Genomic DNA, 16,328 nt, shown 5'->3' with positions numbered 1-16,328 from the left:
TCACAGAAATCAAAAATTGCTGTAATGCAGCGAAAATACTGTTTTCAGTCGTTAATGAGGGAACAGAGGATCGACGCTCATGCAGTACTGTGAGACTAGCTTTCCATCTTTAGGGAAACAAAAAAACCCCTTCCTAGATCCAGTAGAACAATGGAAGACTCGATGCGTACCCTTGAAGGTTTACGCTGTGTGGACTCGGGTCTACGCATTGAGACATCCGTAACGCTTCCGCACGAAAACCGGCTCTGAAGGTCATTTTCTCTTTGAAGGGGGAAGGTGCGGGACCGATGCCTGATGCAAAGGCCTCTGTCTGCAGCTGCAGACAGAGGCCTTGTCAAGCAAGTCGAGCAGCGCATGCCCACCCACTATACACACCGCACGGATAGGCAAATACCCTGACAACGACGACAACAGTCGCGGTGAGAGGTCTTCGGAAGCGAGGGGAGCCGGCCCCGCCTTCGAGAGAGCTACTAAGCGGTCCTTCTTGTGCAAGAATTAGGGAAGCCACTGGCGGCGCAGGTGCGAAAACACCGGTGTTTTCAAGAAGCTGCCACACAAAGTTCTTGTCCATGCGGTTGAAATGAACGGGGACGGCATATGGCGCATCATTGTCGCTGTAATACCTGCGCAAGCATTCCTGAAGCTGGCCCCCAAGATTGTGGGGATCTTCGCAGATGAGGGAGCAGCCACCAGAGTTGATGTGTAGCGACTCTTTCTCCGCAAAGAATGAACAGGTCGGCGTGCGTGCCGCAGATGAGCATTCTGCTCCCGGGCACATGTCTCGGTGCTGCGGGGGAGCGTGTTGCTGCACGTCGGAGAAGCCAAAAAGCGACCCCCGGCATCGATGCCGTTCTTCCCGCGAGATAGACTGCTGCCACGCCATGCACGCTCGCGCTTCCTCAAAATGTCTCAGGAGCTTATATATTTCATTTGCTCCGTCCCGCGCAAAAAGTACGGTATACCGCGGTCGGCTGGGGGAAGGGTCCGGAGAGACGTCTTCACGACCGAAGGGGTTCTGAGAGAGCCATGAACCGTTGAAGGCCCCTGTGTCTCCCCCTGACGCGTCCGACGAATGCTGTGCCTTGTCCCGGTACATCGCTTTGATCCGTGCCTCGATGTGACGCTGTAAGCGAGCCTCGAGAGCCCGAGCATAAGCGAAATCTGGACTCCGATACCTCAGAGCCTGAGTCACTGGCGTGATCAGTCCTGAAACAGACGCAGCGGAGCCACGCGTAGGCGGATAGAACGCAGCTGCAGGTGGCGTTGTCTACCTAGGCAGCAGTAGAGTGGCGGGCCTTTCCTCCATGTCACCGGCTCCATAGAGGGCGAGAAGTCCTACTTTTACGCAAGCGCCCTGCCTAACCTGCTGTAGCGAGATGCGCATGGAATGCTCCTCAAGAACAGATGAAGCCTTACCTATCGGCGGGAACATGGAAATACGCCTGCGAGCTTCAGGACACGTTAAGCCCAGGGTGAGCGCCGCCGCCTCTGCGGCCGCTACGCTGTCGTTGTTCGCAAGCAGGCAGTCCCGGTACGCCTCGGCAGCAGCGGCCAGCACTTGAGGATCGCTTGGGAAGCGCAGCTGGAAACATCCGCATGCGTGGCAACACTTAGTGACACGCACTGGAGACTCGTTAATATCTTTAAAGCAACGAATCCGTTTCCGCCATCAACGCTTCCCCGATATCTCCAAAACAGGTGTGACACTACGCGTTGTTTGGTGTGGACACGCAAGGACACCCGCGTGGCCGCCTGGTAGTTTAACTGCCCTATCAGAAAGGGCTATCTAAGTGATTCAATACTCCATTCATATACCACGAAGACAGCTGGGGGCCGAGGTGGCCACTTGCCTTGCAAAGCGAAGGGAGGAGCGGAGACCATTTGGAAGCGTTGGAGAAGTCGAACGACATGCTGAAAAGGTCAACCGCCTTCGGGGGGGGTTTCAGGCGTCTGTCAGTATGTTTAACAAAATCAAGTTACACGAAAAAAACAGGAATGAAACAGCGCGCGGTATGGACATATTCCATATCTCGGGCTGGATATTGGAGGCGTGGGCTCTGCGCGGCATCAAAGAGACCTCAGGAGGCGCAGGCTCGCTATGAACTCTGACATTGTGAGCAGCGCTGTTGCTGACTTGGGTCACGACCCGCATGTTACTGCTACGGTCACGCGGACGAGCGTGAAGGTCGTTTGTTCCATATCCATTTGTCGGGAAGCACTGCTAGCCGCCCTTACACTGTGCAGTATGGCGGCCAGCTGGATCCGCCCCGCCCCCAATGACTACACACCTCGGGTTTTCTGGAGAAGCCTCGCCTTCTAGGCTTTCTGCAACGGTCGCCAGCCTGCTGTGGACTTCGAGACGCAGCTGCGCGATGGAGGGGAGCGTATGCCATCGGCCTTACTTGTCACAGCACAGGCACGCCATGCACGTCGCAGCCGTCCGGAGCCAAAACTGAACCGTGAAAAGCAGCGAGATGGCCTCTTTTAGCTTATGGAACGCGTAGACGAGGCCGCAGCACTTTCGCTTTTTCCGCCGAAGCATTTTCCTGCGTATCTTGTCCCGCAGCCTTCTTTCGCTTTCAGGTACAGAACATCCACCAGTGAGGGGTTCCCATCCTTCATCGGCTCTTCCTCGCGGCTGCGCCGAACCATTGGACGAAGCTGAGACGCACGCCATGCTCTGGAGATTCGTCAGGGCGTTTTCGTTGTTGAAAACCATGTCGATGCCCTCGATGGGAAGCACTCCCTTTTCTTGGTGCACACATGTCCCCCCGATTGCGAACGGCACCTCGCAATTCGTGTTGAGAGTTTGGCCATCTGATATTGGCGTCAAATCCGGATTTTCATCCCGAAACGGCACCGCGTTTCGCCAGGTAGTGCCGAGTACACCGGGCTGCTCCGTAGGAGCCGGAGTCGATTGCCCTGCTGCCGGAATCGCGTCGGCAGAAAACGATCTTCGGAGGGTGTCTGTGCTTCTCTTCGGCTCTCCATCAAACGCCTTCAGAATCCTGTCGTGAGGCCCTTCAAGCATCCCTGCATGGCGTGCTGCCAGCATCGCGACCTGCTCCCTCTGTTGCTCCATCAGCACTGCGTTCTCTTGACTCCTCTGCTGTTGCTGCAGCCGCGTTAGCGCTTGAGTGGCCAGAGGATAGCCTGCACCACGAGAGGGGACTGCGGCGTCATCACTGATCCATGAGCCGCCCTTTTTCTTGTTCTTTTCTTCGCGGCGTGGGCGCTTGCGGTATGCAGGCGACGGCAGGAATATGCAGCGAGGCTCCAGCGGATCCCACACCTGAACACTCTGGTCGGGGGCCTGCCTCAGAACCACGTACTGCAGGCCTCTGCCGCAAACACGCACTGCATAGAGAAGACACACCTGGTGAGAGGCCCCGTTGAAACAGATTAGCAGACGCAAGCAGGCCTCGCTATAACAAACTAAAGCACAGTTCAAGTGGCTGCGACTGCGCCGGGCACTGTGATTTCCAGATTGTGCTCGAAAAAACGCGACTTGCAGACGCAGCTAAGCACAGATATCAGGCACAAGTATTGGGTAGTGGAAGATGCCATATTTGATTCTCTCGTTTTCTAGAGCCACCACAGAGCAGGTCCCGCACCTACACTGCCGGTCAACTAAAGTCACGGTTTTCCTTTTAGGAGCGAGGGATTCCACGGAGCCGTGACCTACCTCGCGCCACGTAGTTCGTGCAGTTCGTATGCAGAAGCAGGTCAAAGGCGCTGAAGAAGCAACAGAGGAGGAGTGCATGACCGCGGCTCTCCCCGCAGGCCACGTCAACTTGCTCCTGGGCCGTCAGCCACACCCGGTCACCAGCTGCATGCCGCGCAGCGCACCGGCACGAGGGACAGCACAAATGGATGCCAGATACGCCCTGATACTCGAAAAGGGTTCACGCGACCACAAGCAGCAACCTGTAGCTGTGGCAGGCCACTGTGACGGCTGAAGAACGTCCAGGTCGTTCACAGATCGGCTGCAAACACCACGTGCCCCCCCCTGGGCAGCATCCGGCCGAGCGCAGCAATGAAATGGAGTTTCTGGGCAGAGCGGCGGCTACGGATTGCACCACCGGTAGCGGTGGCGGACCTACCGTGCGCAGAGAGCAGCAGCCGATCTTCAACAAGCGGGAATAGAGAAACGAAAGCTGCGAGGCGCTCAAAGCACCGCAGCCTCCCCGGCGTGGCCACCTCGGGAGGGGGGAGGAGGGGAGCAACTAGTCGACAGAGGAGGAATAGCGAGCCCGAGAGATCGAGGCCTACGCAGGAATAGCGAACGTTCTCAGAAGGAAGCACGCGGCAATGAGTACGCACACATTTCTTTCTGAGTGGGTAGCGACTACAGCGTGAGCAAGTGTGTCACCAAGCGCAGCAACGACAGGGCTCGCTTGGTGTCGCTCAACACAGCTGGAAGCCAGGTTACGCCAGCAAGAAGAAAAGCTTCACGATTCGTTCCAGAAAATGGATAAGCTGACGCAGGTCCGCATTCCAGCCAAAGATTATTGCCCGTCCTCTGCCGATCTGCGTGGTAGCTTCTGGGGCTCTCTGCTTTTCACGCTACGGCGCCGGCCGCATTCCCACCTAAGACAGGATCCTTGGCGATCGCAACTGCAGCCAGCCGCTTTGTGCCCGTTCTCACCGAATGCGCTGCAAGGATTCCAGACCCCCCTCCGTCTACAGTGATTCCTCCAGCGTTCCTCTCTGATAAGAAGTTCCTCTCCCTCTCGCGCACTGGTCTTCTCATCTGCGCACCGACAGTCCGCGCCGCGTGTCCGCGGTGAGGCCGCCACGCGCCCGGCTCCATTTCCTTCGGCGACTCGCGCATTGCTCGGTGAGGGCATCTGCGGGTCGCCTTGTCCGCTGGACGCAAGCGAATTCCTCGCTTCCTGCCACAGCTTAATTGGGTGACGGCTCCCACTAGCCAGAGACTTTCGCGTCACACTCAAAGGCAGGCCCGTAACATACAAGCTTAGACTGATATACATGCTCAGGGGCTCCTCCGCATGCGACAGCTCAGGCTGCTTGGCGGCGCTGACGCCACTGGGGTTCCAGTTGCCCGCGTTGCGGGCATCTTCAACGTAATGATTGGGTCGCGGGTGCTCAGCTGCATCCGCGGGGCTGCGTGCTTGGGGGGCAGATGCGGCCGCGTCGCTCGTCCTCGAGAAGGAAGCGCTCTGCGCGGGACTCTCCCGCAGCTTGCTGCGCCTTTCGGCCGTGACGCGAACGGGGCGCCGGTAGCTAGGCAGGCACGCGGGTTGGTTCATACGGAGGCATCCGCGGATGATGCAGAATGTGCTGGGGCCTTGTGGCCCGTCGCGGCGGCGCCGTCGAATCCGCAACTGGCCGTGGGCAGAGCTCATACGCGGGCCCCGGGCCTCTTGTGACCCGCGATCCTGTGCCTCAGAGGGCATCCAAAAGGGGTAAGTTTGTCCGTATCCAATCAACAGGCTCCAGGGCAGAGTCAGCGACCCGAGGAATCGCCGCGCGGGCGCTGCTTGACGTTGGTGCAAATCGAAGACACTCAGAACCAAGTAGCTGTCCTGCGTCATCAGGTCCGCCACCGCTTCCGGCTCTTCAGAAACTCTCGGCAGACGCAAGTGTACCAGCTGAGACGGCACGCGCGCCGGGCGAGAGTCAGCCACACACTCAAAGAGAAAAAAAAATGCAGCTGCGTATGGAGAGTGCGCGCGGAGTGCCACCTTCTTAACTGCCCATACTGGCTCGCAGACAGAGGACTGGATCCCTGATTGTTGTGCTACCGCGGCACATCGAGCGTCCGTTCAGAACAGTGAGAACAAGACGTGCCAAGAGGCATCCCGGCTACTCACAGCCTGCGCCGTCTTCCCCGCCGTTACCAGGTAGATGTGGCAGATATACGCCATGCATACGGGTCTACACAGCTAGCAGTCGTCCGTACCTGGTTGAAAATCGGGTTTTCGCCGCTCACAGCCTTGGTGACGACTGCGGTGGCAATGTTTCTTGTTCGGTTCACATACTTGACCTCGACTACCGGGTTGCTCAACTGCAGCGCCTCCGCATACGCCGTCTGGCGGGCGCCCAAGAGTGTGTACGGCGTCGCGCCCGCGCTTCGGCTGCGACTTTGCGCAGCACATTGCAAGTGGCGCCTCGGACTGTACAGGTAGAAGTCTGCCGGGGCGTCCAGAGAAGACGCGTCCACACGACCCACGCGGTGGCGATGGTGCCACAAGGCGAGGCCCGGGGAGTCGCGGCGCAGCGGGACGTTGTACAAACGTCGAACCTGGGCGCCAGTGCATGGAGAAGACGCACGCAAGCTTGTTGTGTTCTCCTTCTGCGCTCAGCAATGAATCATGTAACCGGGCAGGCATGCGTCTCATCCGCGTGCCGGGTCAAGCCCGAGGCACTCGAGTTGCAGTCTTCTCTCTGCCGCAGGCCGCCGCTTCTGCGGTCACGCACCTTCACAAAGATTCCTATTGACCTATCATCAACCTGGTCGATAACTGTTGCGCGCCGCCGCGCGCCCTTCGCCTCAACGTACCTGCAGAAAAAACCAAGCAGAAACACCAAAGAGGCCCACGTGGAGGAGCGCCACTCGCCGACACATGGCTCGAGGGTGGCATAGCCCTAAACCCTGAACTCGGCGTGCCCGTCATGCTAATCCCACTACCCTCTAAAATTTCAGCACACGCGCTAAAACTGCGCATTTGTCCATGTCTGCGCTGAGAAGTTGACTGTTGTCTCGACGCCAGTTCTCTATATCCTACCCATGTGGAGTGTCCGTACTTGGTGAAGCCAAGCAACCGATGCGCGCAGCAGCACACTTTAATTTGCTGGAGCAGCATATGCAGATTCACTTGAGGCACGACTTCGCGAACGACCGCCTGGAAATCCATGGGCGGGCCCGACCTCAGAACGGCGGAGACTCGACCTGGTAACACCGAGGAGAATACGTGCCGTAGGAACCTAGCGTAAGTATCCTCCGCCGCCTGAAGATATGGAACACAGCAAACATGCCTGAGGAATGTGTTAACATGGAGCCCTGCAAGGCTTGCTCACCGCATCACCGCCCTCAGCCTCGCGTCTATGCTTCTCAACTGGCGTAGGGGGTGTCCTGATTGCTGCATGCTGAGTATCAGGGGGTACTCAACGTATGCCTACGCTTGGCGACTCACAGAGGGACAGCAGTCCAGTGAAGTGATGGACTGCAATTATAAAGATCTTGGTTGTCTGTATCTCATAACCGGAATCATCTTCGGTACTCTAGGAATGGGGCGTGCGCACGGTGCACATCGCAAAGACGGACGTCGCAAAACACTCCTTTTTCCGGGCGGGGGAGGCCACCAACATACGCTACGCCCCGTGACCCTCTCGGCTCTGTGAAATTGTGGATTCAGCCAACATTAGTGTTTAGCAAACGGGAACGCGGCCGCAGCCCCCCACTTCATCGTCGTCGAGCTCGTCCGCGGTACTATCGTCGACGGCGTCCTGAAAGAGTTGTCCTCCTGCCTCCTGACGGCCTCTCTGCTTCGTGCGCCGAGCGCTCTCTTTTCTCATTTGCTTCTGCATGTGCTGCAGGGCAGCGACTGCCTCCGCGTCGAGAGCTGGGACGTCAAGATCGCTGGCCTCAAGCAGCTGCTGGACAACGCTGGGCGCAACTAGAGCCGCCTGCGCTGCGGCGTGAAGGGGAGCTACAGCGCATACACCTGCGCCGGTGAATCCTCCTGATCTCTGCAGCAAAAGAAGAAGGCGGATGCAGGCGGCGAGAGGCCGGCTACGCCAGAGCCGGGTATCCAGAAACTCTTGGCGCTTTTTGTCCCGTAGGAGCCCCGCCTTTCTGGGCTCCGGAAACGGGCCTCCTCGCTGGGGAGAAACGCTCGCGCACGCGGCCTCAGAAGGCGCAGCTGCAGCTATGGCAATCGCAGCTGCGGCGGAGGCGTTCTCTCGCTCCTGCGCGCGATTGGGGTCGTATAAATCTCTCGGCTTGGACGGCAAATGACGATATACAATCACGTAGGACGGGTCGCCAAAAGTCGTAGCTCGCAACTGGTGAAGGTGAAGCACTAGCGCTTCGTATCCTGATCGAGGGGGAACAAGGAGTGCAGCTCGTGTCTCAGCACCAAGCACAAGGTGCCTTTCTCACACCCACACGACGACATTCCAAGGCAACTGGACGTAGCGATGTTGAGGGAGGACTCCAGTGTGATTTGACTGGGGCACGGAAGAAGACGAAGATCCGAACTGCAAATGGCTTTATATACCGCCTTGTTCGAAACGATACTCGCACTATACGAGGGATCGTAGCTGCAGTTACTATCTGAGGAATCACCACACTTCAGAGCACGCGTGTGGGAGTTGTTTGCTAGAGAGACATCCCATGCTTTGACGAACGCTCCAGTAGAGAAAACGCGGCGAAATTCCAATAGTATGCAGCTGTATTCAGCGGAGAGGTTGCTGATTTTAGACTCATGGAGTCGAGGAACTTGAAGCTCTCGAGGCCACTACCCCCCCTGGCCAGGAGCCGCGGCTCTCTGCAGCCACTCGCTCTGGAACGTGAAATACTGGCGTCTGAAACGTGGTGACACTACTGCTTGCTTTGTAAGTGTAAACTGCCAATTTACATTCTCGATTAAGTAAGCATAAATAGTTTGACCATATTCTTCATAAAATACTTAAACTGACCTTCTATCAACGCTTCCGTTGCTATTTCGCCTGGCGGGACAGGCTCAAGAGTCACTCGAAGCTTGAGGCCGCCTTCGATCGCTCCAGTGATCTCCATCTGGCGATGCCTGATAATAGCACCCGAGACCCACATGGATAATGAAATCATGTACCCATATAGGCCTAGTTGCTTGGATATGCACAGACAGATTGTGAAGACAAACGTGTACTATCACATAGGCGTGCATATATATAATATATATATATATATATATATATATATATATATATATATATATATATATATATATATATATATATGGCGCACGCTCAGACCGCAGAACCCCATGTGATAACCAATTGGCTTCAGTTTCATTATGGCGGTGCCTTCTGTTTCTGGACAGGAATGAAGAGTGACTGCAGTGACTCGCGTTGCAGCAAAACTCCGCAGAGCACAGCCAGGGAAGGAAGCAATCATCCGCCCTAAAGCCGTGCGAATCTCTGTGCGGTACTTTTCAGACGGGGTGACGGGGTGTCTTTCCGCATGTGCGGGTACATCTGCTTGCCGAGTGGACGCGTTTGTATGGCAACTGGCATATCCTCGCCCATAAGTGAGGAAACTAATCACGCCAGACTGCGCTGTACAACGGTGCATTAAGTCACAAGTTCTATCTTTGAAAGCTGAAAGGGTGCGCTACCATTTTGTTGACCAGAGTCCTGGATCTGCCTGGCTGCAGCTGCGACGTGCCTCCCTTTCGCACCCCGTATTTGACAAGTGTGTGAATGGGTGGATAGAACGGGTGTGGAGGGTTTCATTGTGCCTCTCTGTCTCTCACAATGCGGACGGATCGACAGTAACAGCAAGCTCGGCTTGGGGCGTCCGGGAACTAAGACTTGACTGGCGACGCGGAATTTGCTGTTTCGCTCGCGACCGACTTCTTCGCCGCTTCCCTTCGTGCATCGCAGAGATAGCCACACTCTGCCCCGCGGAGTCGCCTGGGGGTTCGCTTGACCTCGAAAAAAGGCGACTTAGCGAAAGGCGTGACGCGCTTGCCGCTTCCTTGCCACTGCAGGTCAGCATGCGAGTGGAACTGAGAAGGCGCCGCGGCTGCGAAGGAACTTGGTGGACACCTGAGACCTGCCAGCGAAACAAACTATCGCAGGAACATCTGCGCGGGGCTGTGCCGCTCAATCCCAGCAGACTTGGTCCACGAGGGAATGACATGCAGAGACGTTGCGCTTTCCTGTTGGACTGCTCAGCTTCCACGATCTGAGGCGGCGTGGACTCTGCAGGGTGTCGACATGGACCATTCCGCGTGTGACATCGCGCCCACATGCAGAGAGATGTCGGTATCGCGCTGTGCTGCAGCTCCTGTTTCGCGCTGAAGGATGCGTCGTGGACGAGAAGCGAAGCGCACAGCGTGCCCATGGAGCCTTGGATTCTCCTGCGCAGAGCTATCTCAACGGATCTCAACACACTGTTGGAGCAGGTATTCCAGGTACCCTAGCTTTGAGTGTCTGTGTGTGTGAGGCCTAACAGTGTTTCACGCATACATGGTTCAGGGGAGATGGTGAGCTTTTGTGGGGCACGGCCACGGGCGGAGGCACGCGGGCCCTTTGCTCGAGTACGCCCGTTTTTGGCGACGGCTCGCTCCAGTCAGGCAGCGGAAAAGGAGGCATCGCATCCCCCTCCGACTTCTGGCGTCTCAGCCCCGCCTCTCGACCTCTGGTGCCCGCCCAAGAAGGCTGATCCCCGCGCGAAGCGAACTGAAGCGACCCCGCCCGGGGTTCCCTCCGCGCCTCCTCGTAGCCAGCCCAGGGACCCAGATCAGCTGCGCCGCCACGCTCTGCGCCGGCCGACAAAGGCTTTGGGCGCGGCACCACCACAGAAGGAGGCGTAGGCAGCGGCGTCCCCTGAACGGAGTACGCTGCGATATGGGCCTTTGACGGAGGAAGCGACAGCCGATCGGCGCCCACGGGGCTGTGAACAGGCCGAGGGCGTGGAAGAGACGCGCTGCCAGTGCACAAGTCTGCCACTAGGGACTCTGTCACTACGTCGCGGGACGGCGAAGACGTCCTGTGGCCTTGCGATTCAATGATAGAGTTTGACTCGCGGGGAGAAGTTGTGTGGGGGGCAGTGACCGCGAAGGCCGGCGGAAACGGACGACGGTCTTCCGTCTGAGGATAGGTATACGCTGACGCAAGTTCACTCGGTGTGGAGGCAGGCGCCAGCTCACGCGGTTTCCGCTTATCGGTCTCTTGCTGCGGTGGGCTGCCGTGAGGATCTGCAGACGAGGAAGACAGCTTCACTTTGTCTGGAGGCGTAGACGCTTCGTGTTCCTTGCCAGCGGATAGGTCATCTGGTTCCGGTTTCCAGCGAGATGCCGGTTTTCGTTTGAAGACAGCCTTTGCGTGAGCCGCCGCCCGTGGTGACGCATTCACGTCTGCAGGCCCTTCCATGCGAATTTTGGTGTCCGGCGGATGCTTCCAGGTGAACCACAAGAATTTGCTCGGCTCCTCCGGCGGCACCATATCCCTGGCAGCCTCCGCGGCCGCGGTGACCACGGCGGCCGCTTGAAAGGCTTCCTGTTCCAGCTCAGCAGCCAAAGCGGCCGCGACGGCCTCGATTTCGGCGCGCGCTGCTTCAGCCATCTCCCCGTCCCACCGCGGGACAGCTAGTCTGAGCTGCGTTTCTTGGATTCGGAAGCTTCCGCGCCGGGACGCGGGACCGATAACGGAGGACAGTGTCAGCAGATCCAGGTCCGCACGCGAAGCCTCAGATGAAGAGCGCTGCACCTGCCCAGGCGCACGTCTAGCGCGGGACTCGGGTGCGCGCCGTTCGTCGAAGGCTTTTCGGTCGACATAAGCCCTTGGAGTGCCTTCCTCGAATGACAGCTTCGGCGCCTTAGAGGCCTGAGGAGATTGCTGCTCAGTTCCCGCGGTGGCTTCGCACGGGGGCGACTCGGCTACTGACGAAAAAGGCACGTCTACGTAGATTGTGACAGGCGAGGACAGGTGGCTGGCCCTTGAATGGCACTCCGCAGGCGACGGGAAGAGATCTTTCGACTCGACAACTGAGGCAGCGAGAGGCGGCCTGGTGTAAGAGGAGAGCTCCGGAGAAATCGGCACGGAAACTGCCGTCCTGAAGGGCGCGACGCAGCCTGCGAAGTACGAGGACGCGAACCGCAGACAGGCCCCCAGAGCCGACGCCGCGGAATGAGCATGGCGAATCTACCATTTCTTCGGTCCCTTTCACCCTGCCACAGTGACTGTGGAGCCGCTGTTTACGATCACGGATGACGTAAGCCGGCATATTTTTGGTTTGACCTCTTGGTTGCTTCGCTGTGATCGAAAAATGCATAGCGCGAGCCGCCAGTTGATGCCACCTTTGACTAACATTACTGGTCGTGCAGGCAAGAAAGTAACTGCGGACACTTAGGGAAAAATATGGAAAACACGGCTCTGCTGCGCAACGGACGGGGGGTCTCAAACCGATATCTAGGTTACCGGCTAGCGGAAGATTGTAAACTACAGCCGAAGGACCTATTTTAGCGTCGCCAGGTGCGGCACACACAGACAAACGGCAAAATTATGACGCAAGGGCACACGCTGAAGGATAGAGAGCGCATATGCCGTCTGCATGCTGTGGAGGGGGGGCGGGGGCACAGAAAGGACACTTAGAAGCGAACGACGGCAACACACTAATGCTGTATTCCGAAGGTTTCGTCTCACTGTAAAGGAAGTACAGAAGGCAAAGTGTACTTGGTGGCCACCGAACCTGCGTGCTGAACCTCCAATTCGAACGACAAATCTTGAAGGCTTTCTGCTAGAAGCAGTCCAAAGCGGTATTCGCCGCGTTCTTCGCCAGATTCCTCTGCTTTCTGAGTCGAAGACACTTGCTGACTGGACTCAGATGCACTCGATTCTTGGACATCCCTGTCGTCCCAGCTCGTCGGGAGCAAGTCATGGGAGGATGAGGAGAAGGAGGGCACTTTCAAAGGAATGTGAGCGCGAGGAGGGAGTGACTGACCATTGATTTTGCATGAGAGAGAGCAAAGCAGGGAAGATGCCAGCAAGCGCCGAAGCTGCTCGGCAGGGGGAAGTCGTCGCTGTCAGCGCAGGAGGGAGACAGCAAAGCAGACACACTTTTTCCGGAGACGATTGTGTATACTACGTTTGCAACTGTAGGGCACCGCCAGCTCTGAGTCGATGAATGCGTGTGCAGGGACTCGCTCTCGGGGCTGCTCTGGTACACAGTGAGCGAAAGTTGGCGACGTTGTATTGGTCGTATCGGTCACGCGTGGAAAGACTGACCTCATCTATATAGCAGTATCGACTCGAGTGAGTCAGCCGCAGCCTCCTGAGCGGCTCTCCAGGGCGCCGTCTCTTCTGCATTTCGAACTTGAGAGAGATAGCTTCGACGAGTTCCGCGAGATCAAACTGCCACTCCGTCTGGCCGCGGCGCACGCGACCGTGCTCCAGAGAAGAGGCAGTCGCTGTTGGCGGACAGAGATCCCGCTGGGTCGTTGCTTCGCAAAATTTCGTGTCAAGATGGTAGAAGAATAGCTCCTCTGATTCAGCGAGAATCTCTTGCTGAACAGTTGCGACATCCTCTTCAGCGGAGGACCTGGGAAAGCAAGCTGCCACAGCAGCCACGACTTCTCTAGCCGCGGCATGTCGAGGTCTCGTTAAGAGACACGTGCTGGCACGTAAGGAAGAAAACACACTGGTTTGTGTCCAGTGGTACACTAGGTCCACATGCGTGATTATTTTTGCGTCCATCCCAAATTCGTGGCGGGTGTGCATTACGTGGCAGCGGGGCTCCGCACACGGGCAGACGCAGGAAAACAACGCGCACTGAGAGAGACTGGCGGTTTCCCACTCCACTCAGGTGAGACGAAAGCTTCACGTTGCAAAGCCGGGCGCGTACGCACTGGATAAAGGCTAATTCCATCGCGAGGTCTGTTTGGCGGAAGCCGTGCCTCTTGCGAACGTCCAGGAGATCACGCCACTTGGATTCCAGTTCGGCCTCGTATCTCCTGAAGAGAAGCGCTTGGCCATCCCGTTGGAGCCGGAGGCTTCTCCTCTGCTTTAGGTGCTCGACCCAAGTCTCCCATTGCTGCAGGAGCGCGAGGTGACCAGCACAGACCCAGAAAAAACATGGGATCGTGTTTGCCGCTGAGCAGGAGCTCTCCGGGCTTTCGATGGTACAGGGAGTCGCGCTGGAGCCGGGGCCTCGCCCTGTCGTAGGAACACACTCTGAAAGGCCGAAACAAGCTCCTACGTGCTGGAGTCAGTAGCAGCTGCCCAGAGGAAACATTTCTCGCTGAGACGTTTGAAGACGCGGAAGAGACGCCCAACCAACGAAGCTCTTTTTTCACCAGGCAAAAAAGTGTCCGCTGCAGTGAGTCGCGTCTTCCTCAAACAACAGGACTTCCTAACTCGCGTCGCTCAAACTGTGTGAATTCGCATATTTATAACCGAGCGAAAAAAAAATTAAAAACGAATATATATATATATATATATATATACCGAATATAGTCCTCTACCTGGGGTTGCGACTCCCTCCACCGCCGAAGAGCATGTTCAGCATGGAGAAGCTCTTGCTTCATCGCCTCCGTTGGTGACTCCCCTCTGGCGATGGCATGAAGCGCCATTGGCGTATAGACGCCGAGGCGTTGCCTCACTTCCTCACTGTAGTGGATCACACTCCGCAGCCTTGCTGTCAACTGCTCTCCACTTTGATATTTGCTTAAGTAACAATAGATTTCGTAGATCCGCAAAATCTCGTGAGCCACAACGTCCTCTGCCCCAAAGAGGTAGTGATCGGTGAGGCACACATGCATAACATCGATGGTGATCTTGAGATGTGGCTGAACTTGCGCGTGGCGCAAAGGCGGCCTCAGAAACGCGATTCCTTTGATCTTGGGTATCCTTTGCAGGGAAGCTGAGAAAGGATAGAAGGGGAGTTGTAACGCTGTGTGTTCTTCTGTGCCTTGTCCCCTCTGGAACCTCCACCACTGGGAGGGAGGCAGCAACAAACTGGTATCGAACTGGAGCAAACGCTCGTAAACACCGAGCAGCCGTTGAACATCTACGTTGTCTATCAAGAGCCTTTTTGCTTCTTCGCGGCTCCCTGTTGTGTCTTCACTTAGCTGACTGCGGGGCACGGAGGCGAAAGGATCATCAGAAATGCCGGTAAGGAGCCGAATACGAGTCTCCAATTCCCGTAGAAGCTGAGCACGAATTGTGGCGAACGCAACCGGAGTCTTTCTCCTCCAGTGACCATATCGTGCCAGCACCTCAGAAATACATGACTGCGGCGCAAAATCCTCGAAAAGCGGGTCCTCGGAGCCGTTTGTCGCTGAAGCAGGGGATGACAAGCTGCTTGTGGATGTAGGCATGAATGTTTTTCGCGCTGTTCTCGACACGAGGCTAATCACAATGTCAGAGAACGGCAGCCGCAATGCCGGCTTCCCGAGCTCTAAGACTGCCCTAGTGGTTCCCAACATGGCATCTGCTGTGTCTTTTTCTTCAGGAGGATCTACGCTGGTTGCCTCAGGATCGCCTTCGGACATGTTCCCCGGCATTTCCCTAGCTTCACGACAGCGTTCACTCGCCCTCTTGTGATGTGATTCGTTGCCTGACTCATGAACCTGTTCAGGCCTGCGAAGCAAATACTTTTCGAGTACGTGGGCGGAGACACTGCTCGCGATAGTCTCCCCATGGTCGATGATGGCCTGTTCTCTATGTCCGACATGACTGCCGTGAAACACCGAGGCCTCCTGTTTTATTTGACTCCGTTTCCCCTCCGCGGCGACTGGCACGCCAACAGGGTGTGAATTCTCCGAAGATGACGAGTCGTTCTCGAGGCAACCCTCTACGGGTTCTCCTGCGAAACTGGCTGAGTTGTGAATAGCTACTTCCATCGCAGTGATATGTGCCGCGGCCGTTCTCCGTTTGAAAAACATTCAAGAAATACCTATGTGTATGCATAGTTAGCCATACATGATTATTCATGGATGCGAATGTATTTGCATGCGTTCAAACAATAATGCACGACCTTTCGATACAGAGAGTTTGGCGCTGCAGTGGAGTGGCAACTTCAGAACAAGAGCCACTGAGGCGTATTCGTTCACGCCCGGCGTTTGTGTACCAGGACAGGATAGTTCTTCTGAGGGGAGCACTGCGGCGATTAATTATGAGCACCAATCTCTAAATCGCATGCTGTCTTGACAAAAGGTCGTTGCAGACGGTGGTGGTTGAGGTGACCGAAGAACATGTTAAATCACAGAGATGAGAGCTCGGAAGTCCATTCTGCCAAGAGCCAAAGATACCAAAAATAGCAGCAGTCGGATCAAACTCGAGGGAGCGTTCTCACGGTGTGCGACAGGATGGTAGGCACCGCGAGGGACCCGACATCGCAATTTGAGACAATTCTGGGGTCATTGCCAACTTCACATCTTCCGGCATGTTAATTTGTTGCTTGGATTAGTCATCCATGGTCTTGCGTATTCGTTCGCTTGCTCGTCGGCGCATCTGAAGGCAGCACAGCATCGCGCAAAAAACAGTACTTAGTTTTAAGCCGACTTTGCGACCCCACGAGGAAAAGCTTCCCGTGTAGCCTTTTCGGTTACCCGCGGGTTTCACGAAATTGGCAATTTGAACAACATGTGTTCCGC

At 56.5% G+C, this 16,328-nt stretch overlaps 2 protein-coding genes across 2 annotated transcripts; both read right to left on the bottom strand.

Moving 5' to 3' along the window:
- Window positions 1-334: 334 nt before the first annotated feature.
- BESB_010530 (uncharacterized protein) lies at window positions 335-3,055 on the bottom strand (the record flags this gene model as incomplete). Its single annotated transcript, XM_029359807.1, has 4 exons — window positions 335-1,206; window positions 1,417-1,582; window positions 2,111-2,156; window positions 2,403-3,055. 4 exons carry the CDS (start codon window positions 3,053-3,055, stop codon window positions 335-337), a joined length of 1,737 nt encoding a protein of 578 aa, XP_029222720.1.
- Window positions 3,056-3,182: 127 nt separating this feature from the next.
- BESB_010520 (uncharacterized protein) lies at window positions 3,183-15,575 on the bottom strand (the record flags this gene model as incomplete). Its single annotated transcript, XM_029359806.1, has 15 exons — window positions 3,183-3,292; window positions 3,686-3,829; window positions 4,104-4,268; window positions 5,354-5,615; window positions 5,927-6,055; window positions 6,445-6,526; window positions 6,772-6,974; window positions 7,429-8,063; window positions 8,668-8,774; window positions 9,483-9,784; window positions 10,201-11,807; window positions 12,425-12,671; window positions 12,961-13,273; window positions 13,581-13,765; window positions 14,196-15,575. 15 exons carry the CDS (start codon window positions 15,573-15,575, stop codon window positions 3,183-3,185), a joined length of 5,871 nt encoding a protein of 1,956 aa, XP_029222719.1.
- Between the last annotated feature and the right edge of the window lie 753 nt (window positions 15,576-16,328).

This window comes from Besnoitia besnoiti, chromosome I (assembly GCF_002563875.1).
Source record: "Besnoitia besnoiti strain Bb-Ger1 chromosome I, whole genome shotgun sequence".
Taxonomy (NCBI): Eukaryota; Apicomplexa; class Conoidasida; order Eucoccidiorida; family Sarcocystidae; genus Besnoitia; species Besnoitia besnoiti.
The sequence above is the reverse complement of the archived record's forward strand: the minus strand, read 5'-3'. Positions and strand labels throughout refer to the sequence as shown.